Source organism: Solea senegalensis, linkage group LG8, assembly GCF_019176455.1.
Source record: "Solea senegalensis isolate Sse05_10M linkage group LG8, IFAPA_SoseM_1, whole genome shotgun sequence".
In the NCBI taxonomy this organism is placed as follows: domain Eukaryota; kingdom Metazoa; phylum Chordata; class Actinopteri; order Pleuronectiformes; family Soleidae; genus Solea; species Solea senegalensis.
The window spans coordinates 21686887-21712117 of NC_058028.1; the positions used below are offsets into that span (position 1 = coordinate 21686887).

Sequence of the window (25231 nt, forward strand, 5' to 3'; positions counted from 1 at the left end):
CTGTACAGTATATATATATATATGTATATACATATTTATATATATACATATAAATCTATATATGGTTGTGAATACAGAATGTACCAGAAATTATAATAACATGAAGTACTCATAATGATCATCATGTATTGGATTATAATAATGACAAATACAACGTGTGCGTGCGCACAGGGAGCAGCAGCAGCAGCGACACTGGCCGCGCGCCGTGACAATCACACAGATCGACCGTGATGTCAGCGCAGGGCGCGCGCTGATTGGCTGTCCGTCGCGCATAATCTCACTTCCGAGTAGCTCGCGATTTGTTCACCATGTTGGATCCTCTGCTCATCGATGCCTTGTGATCGATAGTTTGATCGAATCGGGGAGGGAGCAGCGGCAGCGGCGGCGGCGTTAGCATTAGCGTTAGCAGCAGACAGGGGGAAAGTGGTGGGACACAAAGTGACGCGCAGTGGTGAGTTCAACCCCGCAGGCCTGGCTGTGTTGATGCGGCGCACGGCTCTCTCTCTCTCGTTCTCTCTCCCTCTCTCTCTCTCTCTCTGCTAGCTCCGAGCTGTCAGGTCCATCACCACCTCCTCCTCTGGTCCTCCTGGCACAGATTATTCCGCATCGAAAGGATTTAACTTTGTTGCTTTCTTCTTCTTCTTGTTCCGTCTCTTCCTCCTCCCGTGGAAGTGATCTGCAGGAGGACACAGACTCTGTCCATGGGGATTAGAAGTTGTGTGTCAGCCTTCGTGTGTGTGAGCTCTTCTCTCGCCGCCTCTGTGTGTCAGTGATGGCTGGTTTGTGTTCTGGAGGATCGCAGCTGGAGTAATATGTGAGCGCAGTGGACCTGCCGCGGCCTGGGCCTCCCTGTGTGCCCGCCTCTGCCTGCTCTACTGTGGCCTGGGCTGGAAACACCTCCTCACTCTGCAGCGGATCAGCAGCAGCAGCAGTGGTAATTACGGCCCCGGAGATTAGCCTTGTTTACAGAGCACACGGCTGACTGACAGGGACAATTCACTTTGGATGAGATTTCCAGCCCCATTGCTGCTGGAGCTGGTGGTGTTGGAGGTGTTAGAGGTGGCGGCAGCAGTAGTGTGTGCCAGCTTGGACCATATCAAAAAAGATGTTGCCTCCTCCCATGTGACAAGCCCCACATCACACTTCTATCAGAAGGAAGGAGGAGGGCGCCTCCGGTATCATGAGGAGCATTTAGGGGCAACTGGCTTTCATTTCTGAAGGGGGTGCAGGTTGTCATTTTAGTTTGTTTTGGATCAGGATTCATCATCATCATAATCATCTTTAGGCAAAGCAAGTGGGTCACATTTAAGGTCTGCAACTAATTTGCCACAAACATGTCAGAAAGTGATGATCAGTGTCTCCCAAACGTCAAAATGACAACATCCTCAAATGGAGATAAAGTTTTAGGTTTTATTTCATAAAAACAAATCTCCTCACATGATTGTCAAAATAGTTTAGCAATTCATTTAGTAATCGATCAATAATCTATTGGTCATTGCCGCTGCAGTCACATTCTTGTTGGTGTTATGATATAGTGGCTTCTTCAAGGAAATAGCAGCAGCTGCACCATATAGACATCCCGAGTGTTTTCTGTAACTATGTTGTCTCCAAGTTTTCTGAGTGTTGAGCTTAGTCATTAGCATCACTTCCAGCAGCAGCAGCAGCAGCAGCAGACACTGACTGGGGCTGTGTGAGCATCAGTGAATGGCTCTTTGCAGCACAGTGGCTGCAAATGTTCCAAAAATGATGGCCGCTTACAATGGTGGCTCCTCGGCCGTGGCTGTCCATCACCCACACCCGCATCACCACCAGCTTCAGCACCTCCCAGCCCCACACATGCACCACCATCACCACGCAGGCCAGCATCACCTGCAGCAGCATCCGGGCTCCGCCGCCATCGCCGCCGTGCACACGGACCAGCAGCAACAGCAGCACACATCCACGGCTGCTGCTGCCGCCGCTGCAGCCGCAGCAGTGATGCTCAACCCGGGCCAGCAGCAGCCCTACTTTCCCTCCCCCGCCCCGGGACAAGCCCCGGGGCCGGCGGCCGCTGCTGCTCCTGTGCAGGTTCAAGCCACCGCTGCTGTCAAAGCCCATCACCATCATCACCATCATCACCACCAGCAGCAGCAGCAGCAGCAGCAGCATCAGCAGCAGCAGCAGCAGCATCAACACACACACCACCTGCAGCAGCCGCAGCTGGACATAGAGCCGGACAGGCCCATTGGCTACGGAGCGTTTGGTGTTGTCTGGTAAGTGCACTGCTTTAGTGCCAGGAAATAATTCAATATCAGCTAGAATAAGCACTTCCACCATGGTTGATCAGTTTCCCACAGAGTCAGTGCACTCCCCTATCCCACAGGGTTAACAGTTCCATTTAAAAAAATCCCTGAACCTGGATCAATATCCAGATCCCCACCAAGAACCTCACCATTGTTTTTCTTTGGGCCATCACCTACATTCCCACACACATTTTGAGTTACGCTGCACTCAGACAAACAGAGACAAGGAGCTGAAAACACAATCCTCTTGGCAGAGTTAATAACTATTGCAATTATATGATTTTCTTCACTTCTTAAGGTATATTGTGACTTATAACTTGGGTTTTTGTGCTTCTGCAGTCCATGTGCTTCGCAGTTCAAACATAGACTGTCTAAAAATAGACAGTCTTTTGGTTTTAAAAGTGAAGGCCCAAGAAGTGCGACGATGGAAGTCGAAATGAGCCTCTACTTCTCACTTGATTTATAATGTCAGCAAACACTTTCCCGAGGAGATAGTGGTCTTCGCTGTTAGTGTCTGGTCTTCTTTAATTGCCTGCTAACCTAACCTGATGTCAGTTTTGTAAATTATGTTCAGCCTGGTTGCAAGTCTGCAAACGTCTGGGTCAAATAGCAAAACTCAAGACTTCAAAATGTGCAGTTAGTTTTGCTTTTGCATTTTTAAACACGGTTGTGCATTCAGAGATGGTCTCCTTCTCCTATAGTGACTGGATGGTTGACTTACTGTTGGTTGAGGTGTTTGTGCATGAGAATCCCTGTAGATAAGTAGATCATTTCAGAAATACTCAGACCAGCTGTCTGATTCCGACAACTATGCCATGTTCAAAGTCACTTGAATCCCCTTTCCTCCTCATTCTGATGCTTGTTTTGAACTCCAGCGGGTCATCTTGACCATGTCCACATGCACAAATGAGTCCCTGTCTTGTAGTTGACTGATATTTGTATTAACAAAGTAGTTGGACCTAATAAAATGGTCATAACATGTTTGTATATCGTGCTAAAACACTTGATTATCACTCACTTTTTTGTGGTTTGAGTTTTCTGTTGATTTTCTCATTTATATATACATTGTTTACACTACCCAGACATCCATCAAAGATACAGACTCAGAATGGGAGGAAAGTTAAATTATTTGGATCCTCTTATATCTGAAATAGATTCCCTCACAGTCCTTAAGTGCACTGTGCCGCTGAGGTACAGCAAGAAATGATGCCTGACATGTTTATGTGTCCCCCCTGGTACATTATTCACTCTCGCTATTGAATATTCACAGAAGCAGTTTCAGTCATGAGTTCTGGGGTTGTGGCGTTCTTCCAGTTTTTCAATACAAGTCTTGCTGCAGTAATAAAACCCATAATACGTAATGACTCGGAATGTTTAGCTTCAGATGTGTGAAATCTTAAGTTTGCTGTCATTGGTCCCTAGAGACGTTTAAAACCACAAATAAAGGTACGCTAGGCAGGGTGTTTTGTCATTATTGATCAGTTTTCCATAATAACCTTTCAGTTGAATGTAAATGAATTGATCTCAGAGAAAATGACACCTCTACACTTCCTCTGGGCACCAAATGTAAAAAGCTACTCCTCCTCTGAGTCACTGCTTAATAACACCATTCTAAGGAAACAGGCATTTTGCCTGCTTCGTTTGTTTTAAGTAGACTGTCTATAAAAACTAGAGTGTGAACGTAATATGCAATAAGGTGTTTTACTGGAATTACTGTGAAAACCTACTTACATTCATAACTTTTTCAGAAACTCCGACAAAACTGAAAGTCATCACTGTGAAACGGAACGCATAAGCAAGTAACTGAATAACCACTAACACAATTAACACAAACAAACTATTACATACCAGCACAACAGTCTACAAATTGATAACAGAGTGTTGTGTATGACACAAGTGTAGTTGATGAGGATGACGATGGAATCAGCGCTTTGAAAATGTAACTCAACGTGGCAGAAAAGCTGGTTTTGTATTATAAACGTTCATGATTTACAGTCACTTACACTTACAGTACAATGGAAAAACTGGGGCAAATTCCTATAAACAAACGGAACAATTACAAAAGCTAGAAATTGACAGAAGGAAACCCTCAGTTTATCCATATAAACCATGCCATGGCATAGCAGCGGCTGGGTTCCGTGTGTGAGACAGAGCTTAGTGCTCTGCCATCTGTGTCTCTTCACTGATCCAATTTGAAGAGGTTCACTGAAGGTTTTAGTCGAAGGGCTTTGGTGTTTGGAGTTGAAATGCTCTTACTTACACCTGCTGTGTTCTTCGCGCGGCTCTCGTGCTGCCGTTCTGACACTTTACCGTTCCCTCTCTAATCACCAGACGAGCTGCTCAGACAAAGCCCAGCGAAGGCTAATATTATCGTCACATTTTCCTCGTCAAACTCTTTTATTTTCATCCAATTCATGCTCAACTACCAAGTGTTGGACTGTTGGACCAAAACAAATGTGATAGTGATATGGTGCTTGTGTCGTTCATGCCATAAGAGCATGAAAACCTTCATGTAACATCATGGCTGCAACAAGTTTCTTTCATGTTCAGGGGGAGAGGGGCTTTCTTTGGAAGTACAATTCTAGAGTTCATTTCAATACAGCCTACTGCAATTTTCTACTTTCTATTTGCAGGAGGCTCAATATTTGTTAAAGCCAAAATGTGTGTCAAAATATCATTTATCTGCATAAATATCACACAGTAATCATGTATTTATGTATGGTTTCCAATGAAAACGTTTTCTGACATTTTATTGACCAAGCGATTGCTTGATTAATCGAGACAATATTTGACATATTCATGACAGATTTTGAAAATAAAATAATCGTCAGTTGCAGCTCTAATCGCAATCGCATTTACTGTCAAAATAATCCCAGTTATTGTGTTCACTAAGGGTGGGAATCGCCAGATGCACCACCATGCGATATTATCACGATATTTAAATCACGGCGCGATATTATTGCGATGTACTACGTACATACGTAAAACCATATTTTGCGATTTTCTCACACAACAGCTCTAGTTAGAGTGACCACTTAGCAACACTTAGTGGATTAAAATGTCAATTGATATTTCTTTATGCTAAGCCACAGAAACTTTAATGTTTATTTGGAACATTAGTAAAAAAAAATGACATGCAGAAAAAGAAAATATTGCGATATTTCATTGTCACTCGACCCCCCCATCCTTAGTGTTCTCAAACCAAAATTAATCAGTTTTAACTATGTATTTGTTATATGGAGTAAAGACACTGGAAAATGTTCTCAAAGAGCTCCTTTTAATTTAGGAAAACACTCAAAATACGAATGATTTAGTAATTACAATAATCAATTGTTGCAGCTCTAAAATAATCTGCATTTTGATTGTCAAATGTTGTGAAGGGGAGCAAAATAACTACCATCCCACCTTTTGTATCCTTCTGTTGGGATACCTATGGTGGTCAAGCACCTAAAGGTCAGATCTAGAAATACTGCAGGCTGTTCATGGGTCACCAGAGATACAGTATGACAGACAGAGAGCTTAAACGTTCCTCTTTGTTGAATTTATTGGTGTGTGTCACTGTGTCACACTTGCATGATGCCATGCTTTACATACCTGATGAAACTATTGCCATTCAGTCTAACCCACCCACGAGCAGAAATAGGGGTTTCCCCCTCCACACCTTACTGTGGCGAGCTCAACTGCACTTAGTTGATATGCAGCTTCATTGCTTGGGATTAGGGCTGCAACTCACGATTATTTCCATAGTCGATTAATCTGCCAATTATTTTCTTGATCAATGGAGTAATCGTTTGGTTCTTCAAATGTCAGAAAAAGGGAACGGATGGAAAATAATATCAAGAGGGGCAAACACCGTACAAGTTAGCTCAGAAGAGATTTGATGCTTTGACAATGTATATGGGTATGGTAACGCAGATTATTAAGACTAAGGTTGAAAAATACTTCATGAAAATATTACTTTTTTGTCTGTAACAGTTATAACGACTTATACGTAAGTCGTTATAACTGGCTGCTCCGTCGTTAGAAGACTGCCTTTAAATAATTTACTCAACCCATTTAAAATGGGTTGAGTACAGAAAACACATGGTGATCGGACTTGATCTGATGGACATTGTCATCACTAGTAATCTATTACAGAGACTGTGTATCTTCAAAGACTAGTGAGTTGTTTTGTTCGAAAGTTCAGTTAATCACTCAAGGTAAAATGAAAGGGACAGCTCTACAAAAAGACACGTGAAAGAGCTCCTACATAAAAATAAAAAAATACAAAGAAAAATGGCCCGTTGTCTATACTGTAGGTAGGTCGTAAATGCAACAGCCCAAATATCTTATTGACAGCCAAGGTGTCTAAAAGAGGTACAAACAAGTCTGTATCAGAAGAAATGCAAGGTTATGTATCGGACACAGAAAAAGTGGAACTGAGCTCTTACCCTACTATATATTTATCTTTGTTTCATTCATTCATCTCCATCCACTTGATGTGCAGCTGACATAGGGCATACATATTGTTTCCTGACATTCTATCCTGCCTATCTAGTAGGCATAGATAGATAGTCCAGCGCTACGTGAAAGTCCCTCTATCTCTATCTGACTTCTGATGTCTGTGCTCTTCATCTAGGTCAGTGACAGACCCGAGAGATGGAAAGCGAGTTGCTCTCAAAAAGATGCCCAATGTCTTCCAAAACCTTGTATCTTGCAAGAGGGTGTTTCGGGAGCTGAAGATGCTGTGTTTCTTCAAACATGAGAACGTAAGTACGCGGCAGTGTTGCCAACACATCTGTACACTCGCTTCTCAAGTGACGTGAAGTTCCGTGAGTCCTGAGCCCTGGATGTGTGTGTGTGTGTGTGTGTGTGTGTGTGACGGCGGCAGTGCTGCTCTGCTGTGAGTCTTGTGTTCAGACGTCTCCTGCTCACCTGACAAAAGCAGCCGCTATGTTTTACGTAGAGTTTAACATTGAAATCAATAAAATATACTTTTAGATACCCCTCTGTAGTCACCTAAAGAGTCAGCAGTGTTGTAATGTAACAGAGTACAAATACTTTGTTACTATACTTAAGTACAACATTCACGTATCTGTACTTTATTTGTATTTCTAGCAACTTGTACTTTTACTCACTACTACTTTAATCAGAAGAAGAAGAGTTGGAAGTGGTCTGCATTTGTAAAGTTATTTATAAGCTCTTTCATCCCCATTCACACATATAGGAATTGAACCCACAACCTTCCAGTTGAAAGACAATGCACCCTACCACTGAGCTATCATGGCTAACTCCTTGCATTTTTAATACTTTAGAACAGCAGTTTAATCCAGGACGGTGAATGGAAATGGTCGCGTTTAAAGCCAGCCGTATTCTTAAGTTGAGGCACAAAACTGTAAATATGTAAATATCTGTTTTTAAGTGGGTAAAGTGGTCTATAAATTGAGTTGTGTGTAATAGGATATGTAGGTACGTATAAGTTTAGACTTCTGCCTACTCCTTTTCAAACATGTGATGAGAAAGTCTGTGTGTAAGGTACGACTGAGAATCAAGGAACTGAAATGCCACTGTGCTTTTACTTTGAAACATGAACAGGACATGTGATATAGATATAAATGCTGAAACTGTGATAAAAGATCATTTTCAATTTTTGCTGTGACTCACGTGGGTGTGAATAATAGGTGATGGGTCTATTCCCAAAAATAGCTGCTTGGCTCCACTCATTTCACGCGGGCAGCGTGAACGGTCTCATTAGTTAACATTTAACAGTTTGTCCAGATTATAAAATAAGAGAGACGCACTGAGACCAAGGCGTGCGTCACACACATCCAGTGTGAGACAGGCCTGAGGCAGCAGCGCTCACACAAAAAAAACACTCAAGAAGTTGTCATCATGTCCATGTGAAGTGTAAGGTTCCCCACTGACACTGAATATATCATGTTGCTCATCATTGCACTTAGTCCAGATCATTTCCTTTCACATGAGACACACAATCGTAGACTGTATGTTAAAATGAATGTAGTTTCTGGGGCTGGCAGTTGAAGCCAATGTAGAAGTGACTGAAATGTGTATTCTCTTGTGTGTCCACCAGAGGGCCAGCTGCCGCGTATGACCAAACTTATCCTTGTGTTTATACACGTTATTTCCACACTTTACTGAAGGTTGACACATTTGCTGAATGGCATGTTCATACAAACCCACTGTCAGACAAAATGAAAGAACATTTTAAGATAAGAAAATGAAAATCTTACATGAGGCCAATGTATGAACATATACTGAACTCTGATTATGACATTCAGGCAAACAATTAGAGCTGCAACTAACGATTACTTTTATTTTATTACTGTCGATTATTTTCTTGATTAATTGAGTAATGTCAAAACGTTGATCGGTGTTTGTCAAACCTGGAAATGATGACGTTCTAGAATGTCCTGTTTTGTCTACAAACCAAATTGATTCAGTTGAAATGATTTCTGTGGAGATATATGGAGCAAATAAGCGAGAAAATATTCACATTTAAGAAGCTGAAACAATCGGAAATCTTGTTTTAATCACGAAAACAGCTTCAAACCGATGAATCGATTGTCAAAATAGTTAACGATTCATTTAGTTATCGAGTAATTGTTTCAACTCTACAAACAATTTCACATTTACAGCAGGTTATTGTGAGAGAGCAAGAGTATTGTCTGGTTACGTTGCTACCTGTAAAGTATTCTGTTTAAATGATTCTCACTAATAATGATTCCTTCATGTATTTATTCAAAATTGCAATGCGTGTATTACATTCCATTACCAGTCTTGTATAAAGTGCCTAAAAAGGAAGTCATTTTTTATAATAATATTACTAAAGTAAAAGTCTTAAAGTATATGACATTTTCTGTACTTAAGTGTCAAAAGTGATTTTCTGATATGAAATGTTCTCACTACTACAAGTAGGAGGAGCTCGGGTAGACCAATGGCAGCTCAGTGGTTGGGGGAGTTGTCTTTCAACTGATAGGTTGTGGGTTCAATTCCTGGCTCTGCGAGTCTATGTGTCCTTGACATATCATTACATTACATTACATTACATGTCATTTAGCAGACCACCTTGAGCCACTTAACCCCATGCCTCATCAAGCCTAGAAACAACAACAAAGACAGTTGGAGGAAATTTAGTTAAGTAAAAGTTACTAGAAATATAAATAACAAAGTAAAGTACAGATATGTTAATTTTGTACTTCAAGTACAGTAACTTTGTAACCGTGAATGATGACAAGACTGGATGTTCATGTCAGAAAGAACATTTTAAATAGGAGAAAATAGGTGAATGAAGTCTTTCATGAATGATTCTTGCACATGGCACAAGGAAAAGTATGAAGGAGAATCACTGACTATGGCTTTACCTTCCTCCTCAGGTTCTCTCTGCTCTGGACATACTACAACCTCCACACATCGACTACTTTGAGGAAATGTATCCTTTATCAGTGCTTGATAAAAAGCATTCCAGTAGTAATTTATCATAATCCTTTCTTTTTAAAACGTTGTCTTCTAGAGGTGACCAGGGTAACATTTACATTTGTTTGCCCCTTTGTGTCCTGTGATTCACTCAGTGATTACTCTTTCACTGATTGCTGTTGGCCTCTGATGCCCATCTATTATGCTGATTTGGCTGAAAAGCTTCCAATAAGCTGGCGATTAGAGCCAGAGTAAGGGACGCACTGCACGGACAAGGCTAGTGCTGTTGCTGTTATGTCCAGGTACCTTATCACACATGTTTAGATGTTGTCAGTGCATCATCATTGACAGTGTGGGGTTTGGCGTCTCTATATAGGGACTGGAGGAGCCTGGGATTGACGTGCCAGCCCTGTGATGAGTTGGCAGCTGCTTTTACCTCCTGAGTCACAGTCACCCACACTTCTGTCGGTGCTTCTACCTTCCTGTGTTTTTGTCATGATGCTGGTGTGCTTTGCCATGTGTTTATCCTTAATTTCCGTTGGTCAGCTACGTGGTGACTGAACTCATGCAAAGTGACCTCCATAAGATCATCGTATCACCGCAGCCTCTGAGCTCAGATCATGCCAAAGTCTTTCTGTATCAGATTCTACGGGGTATGTTTTTTTCCCCATTTATGTTCCATTTATTTATTTACTGAAGTCCATCAAGTGGTATTTTACAACCCATGTCCTGTCCAGACCTGGTGTCAGCAAATGTGTGACGCATTAATGTGTCATGAATGTCTCCTCGTGACCACTTGTGAAGAAATGAACCATGCACACAATTGTAAATTGAGTGAATTTTACATGTAATATTCAGCCCTGCAGAAAAAATAGGATTCAAACTGTGAACTGAACCTTCATTTCTTTTGGCTGTTTGTCAGATGTGTGTTTAAAAGTGAATTTAGTTGTGGTGGCGGCACAAATTGTGGTTGTTAAATATAGGGCGACCTTTTAAATAAATATGTTCTGAGTTGTAAATGTCAAAAAAGCTTTCTCACCCTGTTTAAACCTAATAGATATTTCTGGTCCATGTCACCTGGGGCCAGTTGCACCAACTGGTATTTAACAAGCCTATTCTTATAGGGATAATTCAGGATCTTTACAGATGAAGGATTTTACATTATTGAATGTAGTTATATGAAGTAACTGACACATTCTCAGGTCTGATTATGCTTTGTATGCCCCATATCTTGACACTTTGCTTGTGTCGCTCACCTTGTACAGACATGGATAAAATGAACCAAGGGAATGTAAGAATAAAGCAGGAAAACGCCAGCTGGAGGTGTTCAGTTAAAACACCTCCCTGTGCTGTGATGTCAAATCTTTGATTTTCTCTATGGACTTTGGTGTGGTTGACTGGTTGGAGAGACAATGTGGCAAACACATTCTTAAGTTCATATACACTTCGGCTGGTGTGAATTTTATTTGGTAAAATCCGTCCTACCTGGTGTCTCTTTGGCAGCCAGCCTGTGTTTTCTCAGACACAGGATATGTGCACATCACTGTCGGCTGGTTGTAAGATGCTGATTATGTCCGTTCCTCAATCAACCAAACTTCAAAAAACTTGAATTATCCCTTGAAGCCACAGACCCAACATCGGTTCCATCAACTGAACTTGCACACACACACACACCACACTGACTGCACTGTTCTGGACCTCAACATGTGGCAGTCATTAATAACAGCTGTAGTCTAATGTCTGTAATCACCAGTAAAATCACTGAACCTGTTTGTTGCACAAGTCATGTCTGATGTAATCTCCCCTTGTTTCGTCTCTTACTCATCCACCATGACAACCACCAGGACTGAAATACCTTCATTCTGCTGGCATTCTACACAGAGACATCAAACCTGGCAACCTCCTGGTCAACAGCAACTGTGTGCTCAAGGTGTGTGTGTGTGTGTTTTAGAGACTCAATCTTCAATCTCAGAGGTAACTGAAGCCTGTTAGTTCTGCTGGGAGCTTGGTGGTTACTGTTCACACCATGTGCTTTTATAGGCGTCGGCTAGTGTTTGCTATGTTGACACCGAAAGCCTTATCTGTGAATTTGGATTTTTCACTCATATCAGTGTCTTCATTCATATTATTTTTCTTAATAATATCTTAAATGGCTGATAACGAAGTGATTAGTTTTATGTCAAGACAGACAGACAGAGGCCACCTCTTGCACTAATAAAGCAAGACGGCTACAAACAGGTTGGAATAGGACTGAAAACACAAAGACGTGCCCACAAAAAAAGATTCAGATGTTAATTCTCCTGCTCAAAAAACTCACTCGTTCAGCAGTTTGACATGATAAAGGCTTCTCGTTCCCACCCGCAACCTGCATGGGTGCTGTATACAAACAAATGCTCCCTCGGTCAGGACTTATAAGGTTTGCTTGACGCAGCATACAAGTAATGGTAAATGACCAAAAGTTACACACTGCAGCTTTAATTGACATTTAAATCGAACAGGTCTGGCACTAATCATGCCTGAGTCTGACTTGGAACCCAGCTCTCCATTTAACATATAATTAGTTGGATGATCTGTACATAATGGCATGACAAACAATCCAAAAAGGCTGATTTAGCTTCTTCACCTGTAATTGTAAACTGTGTCACATTCTGTCACATGCACTGACACAGTGGCTAAATTCTTTATGTTCAAATCCCACACGAGGAATACTTGTAACTGTGTAGTTCAGTCGATGAAGACCTATTTTTAGTGTGAAAATTAAACTTTAAAGTCTCTACATATACTGTGACTCAGTCATGATGAGACATTTCCGCTTCTCAAAAATACAACCGTGTAAATCCTGACTTTCACCTTTGTTTGTGTGGGACAGAGTAAATGTAGGCTGTTGATATCCATGGGTGAACTTCTCAGTATAGCCTGTGTGGGAGCTATGATGCAACACAGTCGCTTTATTTTAAGCAAGATGGAGATGTTTTCTTAGACATGTCACATTTAAAAACGAGAAGACAGTATCAAAGTATTTCTGAAATCTGAGAAAAATGTCTTTCAGATCTGTGACTTTGGTCTGGCTCGAGTGGAGGAGTCGGACGAGTCACGTCACATGACTCAGGAAGTTGTGACACAGTACTACCGGGCTCCGGAGATACTCATGGGAAGTCGCCACTACCACAACTCCATCGACATCTGGTCTGTGGGCTGCATCTTCGCCGAGCTGCTGGGCAGACGCATCCTCTTTCAAGCCCAAAGTCCCATTCAGCAGGTAAAGCCAGCTTTGACCACTAATAACCTGGTTTGAAGTCAGCTGTAACAGTTTTAATGCACGTACTCTCCGATACTTCACACACCTCAGTGTTATTAGGGCCTGAGCACTCACACAGTGGTGCAAGGACCTAGTGGACTTCCTGGAATTTACTCTATATGGACGAAATCTGACAATCAGAACTGATGAAAATGTTTTATTATTAAGCATAAAAGTGGTGCAAAATGGCTCAATAGCGCCCCCAAAGTTGAAACTAAGTTCATGAAACTTGGTGGAAACATGCGGAACCATGGCCTCGACTCAACAGGACGTCAGCCATTTTGAATTTGGCGTCCATCTTGGCGATTTGCAGGTGTAAATGAACAAACTCCTAGGAGTATGATTATCTTAAACATGAAAAACACAGTCTTGCAGATTCAAAAGGGCGTGGCCACGGCAAACATCAGAATGGACAAAACAGGAAGTGTCCCGTAACTTCACCATTGATCGGCTCAAAACTTTATATGTGACATAAGAGACCTGGCCAGAAATCACCAACACATGAACATAGGCATAGCGCCACCTGCTGGCAGCACGGTGGCTGCGAGGGCCCGCACAATGCTGCTTGTAGCTTTTTTCTCTTTAAGATAAGACAAGACAAGATAAGCTCGTCCTTTATTGGTCCCACAGTGGGGAAATTAACATTGTCACAGCACACAGATAATAGATAATAAACATGCATTTCCAAGAAAGTACAATATAGAAAGATATTAACAAGACGACTACAAGAAGTTATAAATAGAATGTACATTATTGACAGTTTCCAGAATATATACAGTATGGGCTTGATATTTAAAGTATAAACAAGGACTGCACTCCGATCCATTCAAATCAGGCAACACTAAATGGGTTCAGCCTGATACCATTTCTTTTATGCCGATATCACAACTGTGACTATCGTAATGTCCTTTATGCTGGGGTTAGCCAGACCTCGCTTTCTTGCTTTCAGCTTGTCCATAATGAGGCCATTCTCCGTTTTAACAAGGACACACAGACGTGTATAAATGTCTAAATGGCCTTGCTCCGCACTACCTCTCTGACTTGCCGCTGCCATAATGTGCTTCTGCAGTCTGATCTTTGTTGTTCCTAAATCGCAGCTGAAGCTCAGAGGGGCTTTTGCAGTTGCAGCCCTCCCATTACACATTACACATTAGGCAGGTCCATTTACTTTCTAATTTTAAATCTCTTTGAAAGACCCACCTATTTTCCTTTGTGAGTCTGCTGTTCTTCACTGTCTGGGTGAGACGTTATTGTCCTATGTAATGTTTTTATTTATTTATTTATTTGAATATTACTGTGCAGCACTTTGGTCCAATACTGTTTTTATTAAATGTGATTTATAAATAGATTGGATTGGATGAATCAAAATTCAAACAAATATTCCGTGACACATTATGCCTTTGAAGCTATTTATTCCACGATTAAAAAAAAAAACCAAACACACAAAAGTCACGACATCATTTATTAATACTCCAAAGTGGATCTGAGGCCGAGCTGCACTCACAGCTCCCTCTGCTGGACAGAGTCTACTTAGAAATCGGTGGGACAGTCAAAAGTTTTTTTTATTCAGCCTTTAAATGTAATTAGCTTTATATCATTAAATTGCATTTGTCTGTGTGTTTCGTAGCTTGATTTAATCACTGACCTGCTGGGAACTCCCTCAATGGAGGCAATGAGGACAGCATGTGAAGGTGCTCGTGCACACATTCTTAGAGGACCTCACAAACAGGTAAACACTCACTTCAGCTCTCTGCAGATGAAGATTTGTGTGATGAAAAAATGTGTCCCTAATCGTCCACATTTAACGAAAGCTTGACTTGTTCAAACGTTTGTTTATTTGAGTCTCGGTCTTGGCTGTGACTTTGCCAAAGTTGAACTCCACATGAAAAGTAAACTTGATGCTTGATTTGCTTTGGCAAAGTCAGTGTGGTTTTATTTTTATTTACCACCACCAAGTGATTTGCATATCATGTGTGACCAGGCTCTGTAGATGGACTGTATGAAATAAATGTGTGTGAGTGGGTGAATGAGTGGTCATCAAGACTAGAACAGTGCCTTTTAAATACAGATCCATTGACCATCTGTTGTTTGTTTTGTCTGCAGCCATCGCTTCCTGTTCTCTACACTCTTTCCAGCCAAGCAACCCACGAAGCTGTCCACCTCCTCTGCAGGATGCTCGTATTTGATCCGGTCAGTCATTCTAAATATAATATGATATTTAATATACGCTTAAAATAAAAGACGGACCAAAATGTAAACAATGGGCTGAAGTTTAGGGTTGGTTGACGTTTTCATCACATGTATAAAATAGCACACATCTGGAAATGCTGAGCGATAAATGTTCATTTTCAAATAAATGTTGTTTGTGGTGTGAGGAAACTCCGCCTGCTTACGTGTGTGTGTGTGTTTGTGCGTGCGCTCTCCAGTCAAAAAGGATTTCAGCGAAGGACGCCCTGGCTCACCCGTACCTGGACGAGGGTCGACTGCGCTACCACACGTGCATGTGCAAGTGCTGTTACACCACGTCCTCCGGCCGGGTTTACACCAGTGACTTTGAGCCTGTCACGAATCTCAAGTTCGACGATGGCTTTGAGAAGAACCTGAGCTCTGTCAGACAGGTCAAAGGTGAGTGTGTCTGCTGCTCACTTTTACCGTGTTCCTGTGTTAAAGCAACACCGTGAAATATCTGTTGTACATCGGTGTTATCTGTTGTTTTGGGGGAAAATAAAATAAAAATAAAAGCAGTCGTAAACACAAATCCTACAAGATTGTGTATGTAACTCCATATACACTGTATACACTATTAATATCATATCTGTGCGTGAATTGACATTTACACCTGTGCTGACAACGTCCATTCAAGGGTTTCCCTGCATTGTAATGATACATGCAGAGTACAGCATATACTAACTATATGTCAGGTGGGATACAAATGAAAAACGCTTCTAATTCTGCAGTTTTTACAGTTTTATGGTGCTTATGAAACATTTAAGGTCATACAAGCACAAATGACAAATTTATGAGTTATTAATGAGTTTGTTGCCGTGTTTCCTTTGTCAAAATCCCCTGTGTTTTACAGTTTGACATGGGATTTTTAAAGCAGCACAGAACAGCGTGTGCTCTGTGAGGTCACTGATCATGGGAAACCATCAACAAGGATCATGGATCCTCATGTATGTGCATGATACAAACAAAACACGAGGGAGTCCATGACTATGTAGCATTAGCAGTGGACTGAAACACTACAGGGAACCTCTAAAGCTTATTAGGCTCATTAAGTGAAGGTCAGTTGAGATGAGGAACTGCTGCTCACAGATTACTCTTTGCTGCTCAGATGCACCAGAGTCAAGTCAGTTGACACAAACGTGGCAGTCGTAAAGATACACTTTAGCTTCCATAAATGTGAAAAATCGACAGTGAACAAGTCTCTAATGTTGCTGCTGCTGCTGCTGTTTCCCCCACAGAGATCATCCATCAGTTCATTCTGGAGCAGCAGAAGGGGAGTCGAGTGCCACTCTGCATTAACCCTCAGTCGGCTGCTTTCAAAAGCTTTATCAGGTTAGAGAGTCTTTTTCTTTTTATTCATAATACAACAGTATCAAAGGTCGTATACTTGATAATGAAGTACATGTTTAATATGTATGTGTGTGGTGGCAAGACATACATGTTGCTAAGGTGTAATGTTGTTACTTTCTGCTCCACCTGCAGAGTAAGATAATAATAAATAATAATAATACTAGCTGCATTTCGACCATGGGCACAGGAACTGTGTGTGTTTCCATCAGTTTCCACTGTTTGCAGGAGTAGTACTTTCTGAAAGTTCAAAAACCTTTTGGCAAAGGAGTTTGCTTTGCCTGTTAAATGTCTAGTGTTTGAATTTGCTCTGTTACTTCAGTTTAATTTGAAACTCCTTTATTTTCACCATTATCATCACCTTTTTTTGTTGAACCAACAACTGCTGTTGTTAGTTCTTCTGCAATAGACGCATGTAACCATGTCACTTGAGGGATTTTGCAAAGAAGCACTGAAGTAAAAGATATAAAAGTGTAATCATCATCACCACCACACTGTTTTTTTTTTCTTTGAACACTATTGACTGGAGAAAGATCTCCACTGGCAATGGGAGAACATGTATACCTCATTGTCTACCGCTTTATCCTCCACATGAGGGTCGCGGGGGCTGCTGGTGTCAACTCTGGAAAAGTCACCAGTCCATCACAAGGCCAACGTATAGAGACAAACAATTATTCACTCTCACCTCTGGGCAATTTAGAGAGTTCAATTAATAAGGGAAATGCAAGCATTTCATACTTTCACAGAATTCATAGTACTCAAGGTTCCTGCTACTTGTGGTCGAAATGTGGCTCGTGTTATTTGGGAAAGTTTCTTCTGCTGCATCACTAATATCTATGCCCAGTTAAAACTCCCACCAGGAATTTAAAGTCTCCCGACCGCAGAGTTTGGATGTGGTTTGAAACATTTAAAAGTGATAACGTTGCATGAGCTGTTGAGACATTATCAACACTCACTTAGGTGAGCTCACTGCCGAGGGCGCTGCCATTTCTGGGAACCAGCCTGGGATCTAGACACTGGCTCTCACTCGTAACATGGCTGCCAGCATGAGAAAAACTGATTTTAGCCACTTAACAAAAGACTCACAGTATTAAATCTATGCTCACTTCAGTCTATGGCAGCATTTCTGGTCCTGGAGACCTGGAACATGCAGGGCTGTGGGTCCCCAGGACCAGGATTGAGGAACCACAGTCTATGATATCTTAAGAATACGTTCGCTGCTTTAAGTCACTGTAAGACCTTTCTGTCTGGAAATAGAGGTTTGCTAATCGTTCATTTTCCCACACCAAATTCCATTAAGAAAGTCAGTGTTTTTATCTCTTAGGGGACAGAGGAGTTGTCGGATTACTGGTGACTGGTCACAAAATAGCGCATTTAATCTTACCGATTGAGGCAGCAGTGGATGTAAAGGCCTGTACATACTCTGCAAGAACAGAGAAAATGGTTCTTTTTCTCAAAGGTTACATCTGGCCAGGACTTTTCATACTTGACGAGAAACTCAAGTGCCTGGGAAGTTCTCATAGGGAATGACAACATCTCTGCATTAACCAATTTCTGGCCAATCACTCAGTAGTTGTCGGAGTCAAGAACTCCCAAACCAGGGCTGCAAGAAAATAATCTCCTCGCAGCCCTGGGAGAGAGAACACATTTCTCTGTTCTTGCAGAGTATGTACAGACATGGAGAAATCGCTGATTCTCTCTGTGGTGCAGGGAGAGAGAGCGGTGTACACTCTTCAGGTTCAGCAAGAGAAATCTTTGGGTGTCACTAAGTTAAGCAGGTGTAGATTTTGTTTTTGGTGAGTCTCAGACTTGTTCATCGTCGCAGAACCTCAACATTCTCTTGAAGGTCATTGAGTTGGGATCATTGAATTTTATTTGTGGAAGCGTGACATGTATGTAACAGCGATTCACGTGTCTATAGTAAGCAGATCCATGAAAGGCTAACATGAAGTTGTTGAACAGCTCCACAGTGGCTCAGCCGTCTGAAATGCCTCCGTCTCCGCTGGTGTGGGAATAGCTGCTGCTGCTGCTGCTGCTGCTGCTGCTGCTGCTGCTGCATGACATCATCTGTCCCCAACTGACACGCTGCTAAACTGGGAACAAGAGAGCATCTCAGCGTCCTCCTATAATCTGTGTAGCATTTCACTGGAGAGCAGGACTCGCACATGTGCCGCGTGTTTGGCCCACGTGTGACCCAAACAAGGACAAGTCCACTGGTAACTGCTTTATGGTGTGTCGTAGACGGTTTGGTGTGCAAATGATGAAAGAAAAGCTCTGAAGACCAAATCAGAATGTGTGAAACAAACCCATGTGCTCACTTCCAGGTAGCTTAGATTTAACACGTCTATAATATGAAGTACATTTGTGTTTTCTATATAATAATACATATAAGAAAAGATGTTTATTTAAAATGTTCTTCGATCATAAAACATACAGGTAGACTTGTCCGCTTTGCTATGTCCACCGTCATCTCCACATTGGTCAGTTTAGCCCAACTTATGCGTCTTGTTCAGACAATCGATTGTAATTGTGTTAAACACAATATTTTATTATTGAAAGTTTCCCTATTTTATAAAGATATTTTAACTTATTGAAAGCAAAATGTCAACAGTATTTCCCTGCACATTTGGCCATGTTTTCACTCATTTAACTGTTCATTTGCCAATGACAATTAGCCTGATTTATCAATGAAGCTCAAAAAAATTCAAATTGTGTGCACATCTGCACATTTTAGTTGCACATATTTGACATATTTATGCTCAGAGGGACACGTCAGGTCACATGACAAAGGTTGAGTGTGTCATCTGATGACACTGCCTGTTCCAAGTGGTCTCTCTTGAAGAAGCAGACCTGGACCAAGTGGTTACTCACTTTTAACAAAAACACTGGAAGTTAAAAAAAAAAGATGCACTTGATGCAGAATGAAGTATGAAAAAAGACGTTTAGATGACTGTAATGCAACGTAACTCTGTGTATGTCCACGTACATACATGGACCGTATTAGAGCAAGTACATTTTCTGCATGATTTCAGTGACAAATGTATGCAAGTGTTTCTACATAAGGCCCCGCAATATTTATGAACTGAAGTAGAAACCTGTCTCAATATGTAAAAGAAGAGTCAGGTTTTCCCTTGGAAATGGCAACAAATGCTTTGTGTCTGTTTTGGAAATAATGCAGAATCCTCTTGTTAATGGCTTTAAGTTGTTGAGTTTGTATATTCCTGGAAGTAAAGGTTTAACGAGAACAGGAAACCAGATCAGAAGTTATCCTTATACTTATACTACATCCTGCTTCCAAACAAGATGATTAAAATCTTGACCAAATCTCCAGAATGCACTGACTTAAACCTAATTTATTCTCCAAGCAATCGAAATGACATATTTTAATCGTTGTTTAAGTGTCGCTCATCACTCTCCTCTTTACCTACTGAATTTCCTCATATTTTGTCACTCAACGTTAGTCACAGTCTTCATGAGGACCAAAACATATTCTCCCTTTCAGTATAAATAAATTCTAATCTGTTATCGTTATCAAAATGAAGTCAAAGTAGCACAGACATACAGTACATACAGAGGCTGGAGGATAATGTTTGGTTACTATAGTGACGACTGAAACCTTTTGACCGAGCAAAATCTTCAAATCCACAAATATCAAAAGTTACCTCCGCAGTGCCACTTCCTGTGTTTGCTTAAATATTTCCGTTCCAAAGCCAAACTAAGCAAACGTTAATCCAAAGAGTCGGTAACTAGATCCATTCATTGGCTTTTCACCCCTTTAGCGCTCCACTAAAAACTCACTCTCACCAGGCGGTTACAGTTCAGTTTGGAATGGTTTTACCCCGATCTGGCTTGTGTTTCCACAGTGGGTGTGTGGACTGGATGGTGAAAGCTGCGCAAGTGATGTAAATAGTGCGACGTCATAGCGGTGTAAAACCTCTCAAGTGGATATTTTGGGCGATGAGGGATAGGAGTTTCTTTCCAGGAACCTTCTGACTATGACACCAATTCCTGCACCGCTTAGGTTTTACAAACTTGCAAACCCTCAATTATCATCAAGTCGAATCTGGACTGTGACCGGCGTCACGCACACATTTTAACCACAATATAGCTTTCACAATAACTTCTGACCGGGTGTCATGTAATCGCATATAAATTCATAATTAATCCAGACAAAAACTTACTTTTCAACCCACTGCATGCCTGTATTCAGACTGTTCTTCCCCATACCCGTCAAAATTAATTTATATAAATACATTTTTTTACATTTTAGACAACCGTTTGTGAAGGTCCAGGACCGAGCCACACTGTATGTGCAAATGCTGCAAAGCCCCTCATTCAGTAACCATACTAACAAATCATGTTTTTTATGAGTGCCATACTGAAGCACCTGCTTTGATCACCTAATAACAATAATAATAACAACTTAAATTTATATAGTAGCACTCACCCCCCCCCACATCTTTTCCAAAATTCTATCATAAGTGAATAAGTGAAAAATTGTGTATCTTATCTTCCTCCATTCACTGTATGAACTGTATCTATGCAGTGTTTATGACCATTGCATCAAATGTATACTCAATTTAGCTTCATAGTACACACACACACACACACACACACACACATTTGTCATTTATAGTGAGGAGGAGATGAGCAGACCTGCACATGCACAAGCACAAGCAGCGAGAGAGAGAGAGAGAGAGACGCAGGGACGCGGCACTTTGACGTGGACGTTGCAAGGCTTCTGCGTCCAGTGTGGCCCAGGCGTTACCTGTCGGGCATCCGCAGCTATACTGTATCTAGAGCTGAACGAACGATTTATCATTTTCAAATAAAAAATAAACACAACATAGTTGGCAAATTTACGAATATATATACATATAAATGTCTCAAACTTTTAGAGGAGTAGAATATTTGGCCATTTTTCCTGACCTTCCTCTTCCATGGAGGCGGCTACGTTGCGTTACTTAATGTTTTGATGGTGTCGAGTGGTAATGGCCAATTGCAGTCACTATTAGATACTTTCCCCAAATCGTTCAGCCCTAGTTATAAGTGACCCAGTGCAGAACTCTTATGTTATGACGTGGTGAGGATTTGCTTTGTTGCAGTGACAGCTGTTGTCTAGGTGTTTCAAAGGAATGAGTATATACTATATACTTTTCAGCCTATATATATATATATATATATATATATATATATATATATATATATATATATATATATGTATATGTACATATATATATATACATGTGTATATATATATATGTGAGAGAGAGTGTGTGGCTGTGGTAGCTGACAGAAGGCGTCGGTTAGTCTTCCCCTTTGAGTCTCTCTCCTTGTTCTTCTCTGTGTGAGGTAAAACAAGACAGAATGACAGAACCTGTTCTGAACAGAATATCATCTAGAGAACAGATTTAAAACCAGGGTGAAAAAAAACAAAACTAAACCAGCAATATCACTCTTCGGCTGTGTTCAGTCTTCAGTTCCGTGTGAACCACTCAGACTCAGATCATCATAAAACAGAAAGAAGTAGCAAATGAATGGTGTACAAATTATGATATGGTCTCATCTCTGTGGGGTTTTTTTTCTAAATGGTAATCCAGCACTCAAGTGCCCCCCTCCCCCCCAGTATCGCCACCCCCGCTCTTCCTCGTACATGTACACCGTCTGTAAAGAAAGAGCTTTGAAGTCAAATACTTAATATATTTTTTAGAATTGTTTTCTATTCCTCTCGTGTCCTATAGCATGCCATTCTTCTCACACCTCAAAGTATGATTCTGTACATATGTGAAATAGAGAAGCAGATCAACACACCCGACCTATAACAACTATACCACTGTATAGAAATTGTATTAGCCTGCACATTTATAAGGCTGTGAAGTTTAATTTTATTTTTTAGAAATTGCATACAAATGTATATATTTTTCTTGATTTTTAACTTGCAACTAGGGCGTGTAGAGGACAACAACTCAAAGAATACGCAGTCATGTTAACTGTATCTTGTCTATACAGCAGACGTGTTGATCTAAGGATAAACCTTTTTCTCTCTCATCGTTGGTGTTAATGATTTCATCACTGCAACACTGTGTGAATATGTATATAAAACATTCACCATGTTGGTCTCTACCTCTTGGCCTAATTGACTTGGCTTTGTTTACCTCCATACTTTTCTGATTTCCCTTGGGGGTGAATTGAAAACACTTGAATTCAAGCTTTTATACTGAAATAATAATTAAAAAAAACAAAACAACATATATATATATATTCCATCCACACCACTCCCACCCTCTCCCACCGACCTCTCCTGCACTAACCAAGCGTAAATCATTCGAATCATCACAAGTTTGTACTACATAGCCCTATAGCCAAGAGTTTCCTGACTGTTAGTCACTTTTCAGCCTTTGATAGAGTAGGACCTGATGGGGAGGGCAAGTCACTGCTCCCACCACAGTGGTTGTGTTCAAAGCACGGTGTCAACAAATCCAAATTCATACAAAAACACGTTTTATTGGTTCTTATTGGGTTGGAAAAGTTGAAAGTGTTCAGTGGTAGATAATCAGACTAAAGACTTGAAACCAAATCCTTTCAAATCTTCTGAATAGCTTTTTCAGTTAAGATTGTTGTCACCATTTTGGTTAAAGCTGCTGATGCCATCTTTTGGCTGTTTTCCTTCACTGAGCGATCAGAGCTGTCCCAATATAGAGCTATTTAACACAGATTTTAACTCAAAACTTTGGTTTCATATTCTGAGGACACTGGTTTACTAGTGAAAAAAGGGTTAGGACTGGAGGCTCCTTCTGTCATTGGAGTACTAAAAAGATGGTGCCAATGGTTGATTCCAGTGGCTCAGTGAGGTCAGTGCACTGCAAAACAAAACGGAAAATTCACAGAGCAAAAAGGAAAGACATAAAATAACCTATTTAGTGATTATTGGCGCTATTTTTGAAAGAATAAAAAAAGATCCTGACATGAGTGTTGTTCATATTGTGAGTGTAAGGTGCTATTCAGATGTAGCTTCTTTTTCTTTTCTTCTGACATCACCAAGCATTTAAGACCTACGCGTTCAGGGTCGGGTTATACTTTACATACCCACAGTACTAAAATGAGGTCCCGCGTTAGTCTACTCGATCTCACATATAATTCCAGAAGCAGCAATTTCTTAGGTACCTGCGGACTTACGTAATTTAGTTGTTGATGTCAACAAAATTGACATCACGTGGACCCAGTTCTTGTGCTGCCGATTGGTCCATTCTTGTCACATGACTTCTGTTGCACTGGTTACATTTGAAAACATTAGGTGTTTTTCATGTTGGTGCGTGAAGAAAAGCATCGCAATTAGTGAACACTATTTGTGAGCATGCATATCCTCCATTCATTTATCTTCTACCGCTTGAAGGTCGCAGGGGGCGCTGGTTCCAATCCCTGCTGACATAGGGCAAAAAGACGGGGTTACACTCTGGATAGGTCGTCAGTCACGCACGGAGACAAACAACCATTCACTCACACACTACGGTCAACTTACAGTGGCCAATTAACCTCTGCATGCTTTTGGACTGTGGAGAACCCGGAGAACCCGGAGAGCACCCATGCAAACTCCACACAGCCTGGACCGGGATACAAACCAGCAACCTTCATGCTGTGAGGCAGCAGTGCTAGCCACGTGCTTCACTGTGTGGTCCGTATGATAAATCAAAATAATGAATTTTCTTTTACAAAAGATGCTACATCTGAACTTCCCTTAACTCGAATGACTGGAGGAGCATTTAAGGTTCTCTTCAAATATCAAACTACAACATTGCAACTTTAGTTATCTCTTAGGTTTCAGTGCACTGAGCTCTCTCAGTCCTACTCCTAAGGCAACATGGTTAAAAGTCATATATTAGTCTAATGTGACACTTTGTGCTATCAAACCTTATGGACCATCTCTGAACAGCAAATCTAGAAAAGAAGAAATTAACAGACGATTGTTGATTGGCAACTAAACGGGACTTTTCTCAGGAATGAACACAGCTCGCAGTGGTGCACGTCACTTTCCCTCCACATCACCAGCATCTACTCTTTGTATAGACGTAGTTGTTTCCTGTATGTTTTATTTTATTTTATTTGTTGAAATGAAGTACTTGAATGAAATGATGCTCATTTTTGGAAAAAAAAAAATGTAGAGTAACAACTGAGAAACGTTGTGTTCTGTGAGAGACTAACTCAAGTCAACAACTACTGGAACTATTTGGATTCATATAATTTGCTGTACTAAACCATGTCTGTGTATTTGATGTTTTAATCAGATGCATTGTAATTTGAATAAACGTTGCAGTATATAAATGTATCAATTGAACTCTGTAAATCAAAGCTAATGACTAGGTAACAGTTGTCTTAGAAGGTGTGAGGTCTATACAAAAAGGTTCCAGCTGGAAAATAGTGATGAAAACATTAAATGTGACATTTAAAGAAAGCCAGAACTTGTGGTCCTTAATTCTCTGTTATGACAGCCTCACACAGTCCATGACCACACGTCATTAGGGCTGCAACTGACCTGAGTTGATAATATTTCCGATTAATCGAGTACTTGTTTGGTCAGAAAATGTTGATCAGTGTTTTCACAGACCTGGAAAGGATAATGTTCTCGAATGTCTTGTTTTGTCCACAAACCTAAAATATTCAGTTTGAA

General features: G+C 40.9%; 1 protein-coding gene across 1 annotated transcript; it reads left to right on the plus strand.

Annotated features, from left to right (window-relative positions):
• Positions 1–222: 222 nt before the first annotated feature.
• On the plus strand, positions 223–19899 carry nlk2 (nemo-like kinase, type 2). The gene is made up of 12 exons (XM_044032686.1): positions 223–451; positions 673–2252; positions 6901–7030; positions 9656–9711; positions 10242–10348; positions 11540–11625; positions 12745–12954; positions 14621–14722; positions 15097–15183; positions 15420–15618; positions 16458–16551; positions 18529–19899. Exons 2-12 carry the CDS (start codon positions 1705–1707, stop codon positions 18581–18583), a joined length of 1674 nt encoding a protein of 557 aa, XP_043888621.1. The 5' UTR covers positions 223–451; positions 673–1704; the 3' UTR covers positions 18584–19899.
• The last annotated feature ends 5332 nt before the right edge of the window (positions 19900–25231 follow it).

What these genes read in the sequence shown, in the direction of transcription:
- nlk2 (XM_044032686.1), top strand. Translation starts at nt 1,705, where the DNA reads ATGGCTCTTTGCAGCACAGTGGCTGCAAATGTTCCAAAAATGATGGCC. An exon ending in ATCGACTACTTTGAGGAAAT is followed by an intron (nt 9,712 to 10,241) that starts GTATCCTTTATC and finishes TCCGTTGGTCAG; the next exon opens with CTACGTGGTGACTGAACTCA. An exon ending in GGATGCTCGTATTTGATCCG is followed by an intron (nt 15,184 to 15,419) that starts GTCAGTCATTCT and finishes TGCGCTCTCCAG; the next exon opens with TCAAAAAGGATTTCAGCGAA.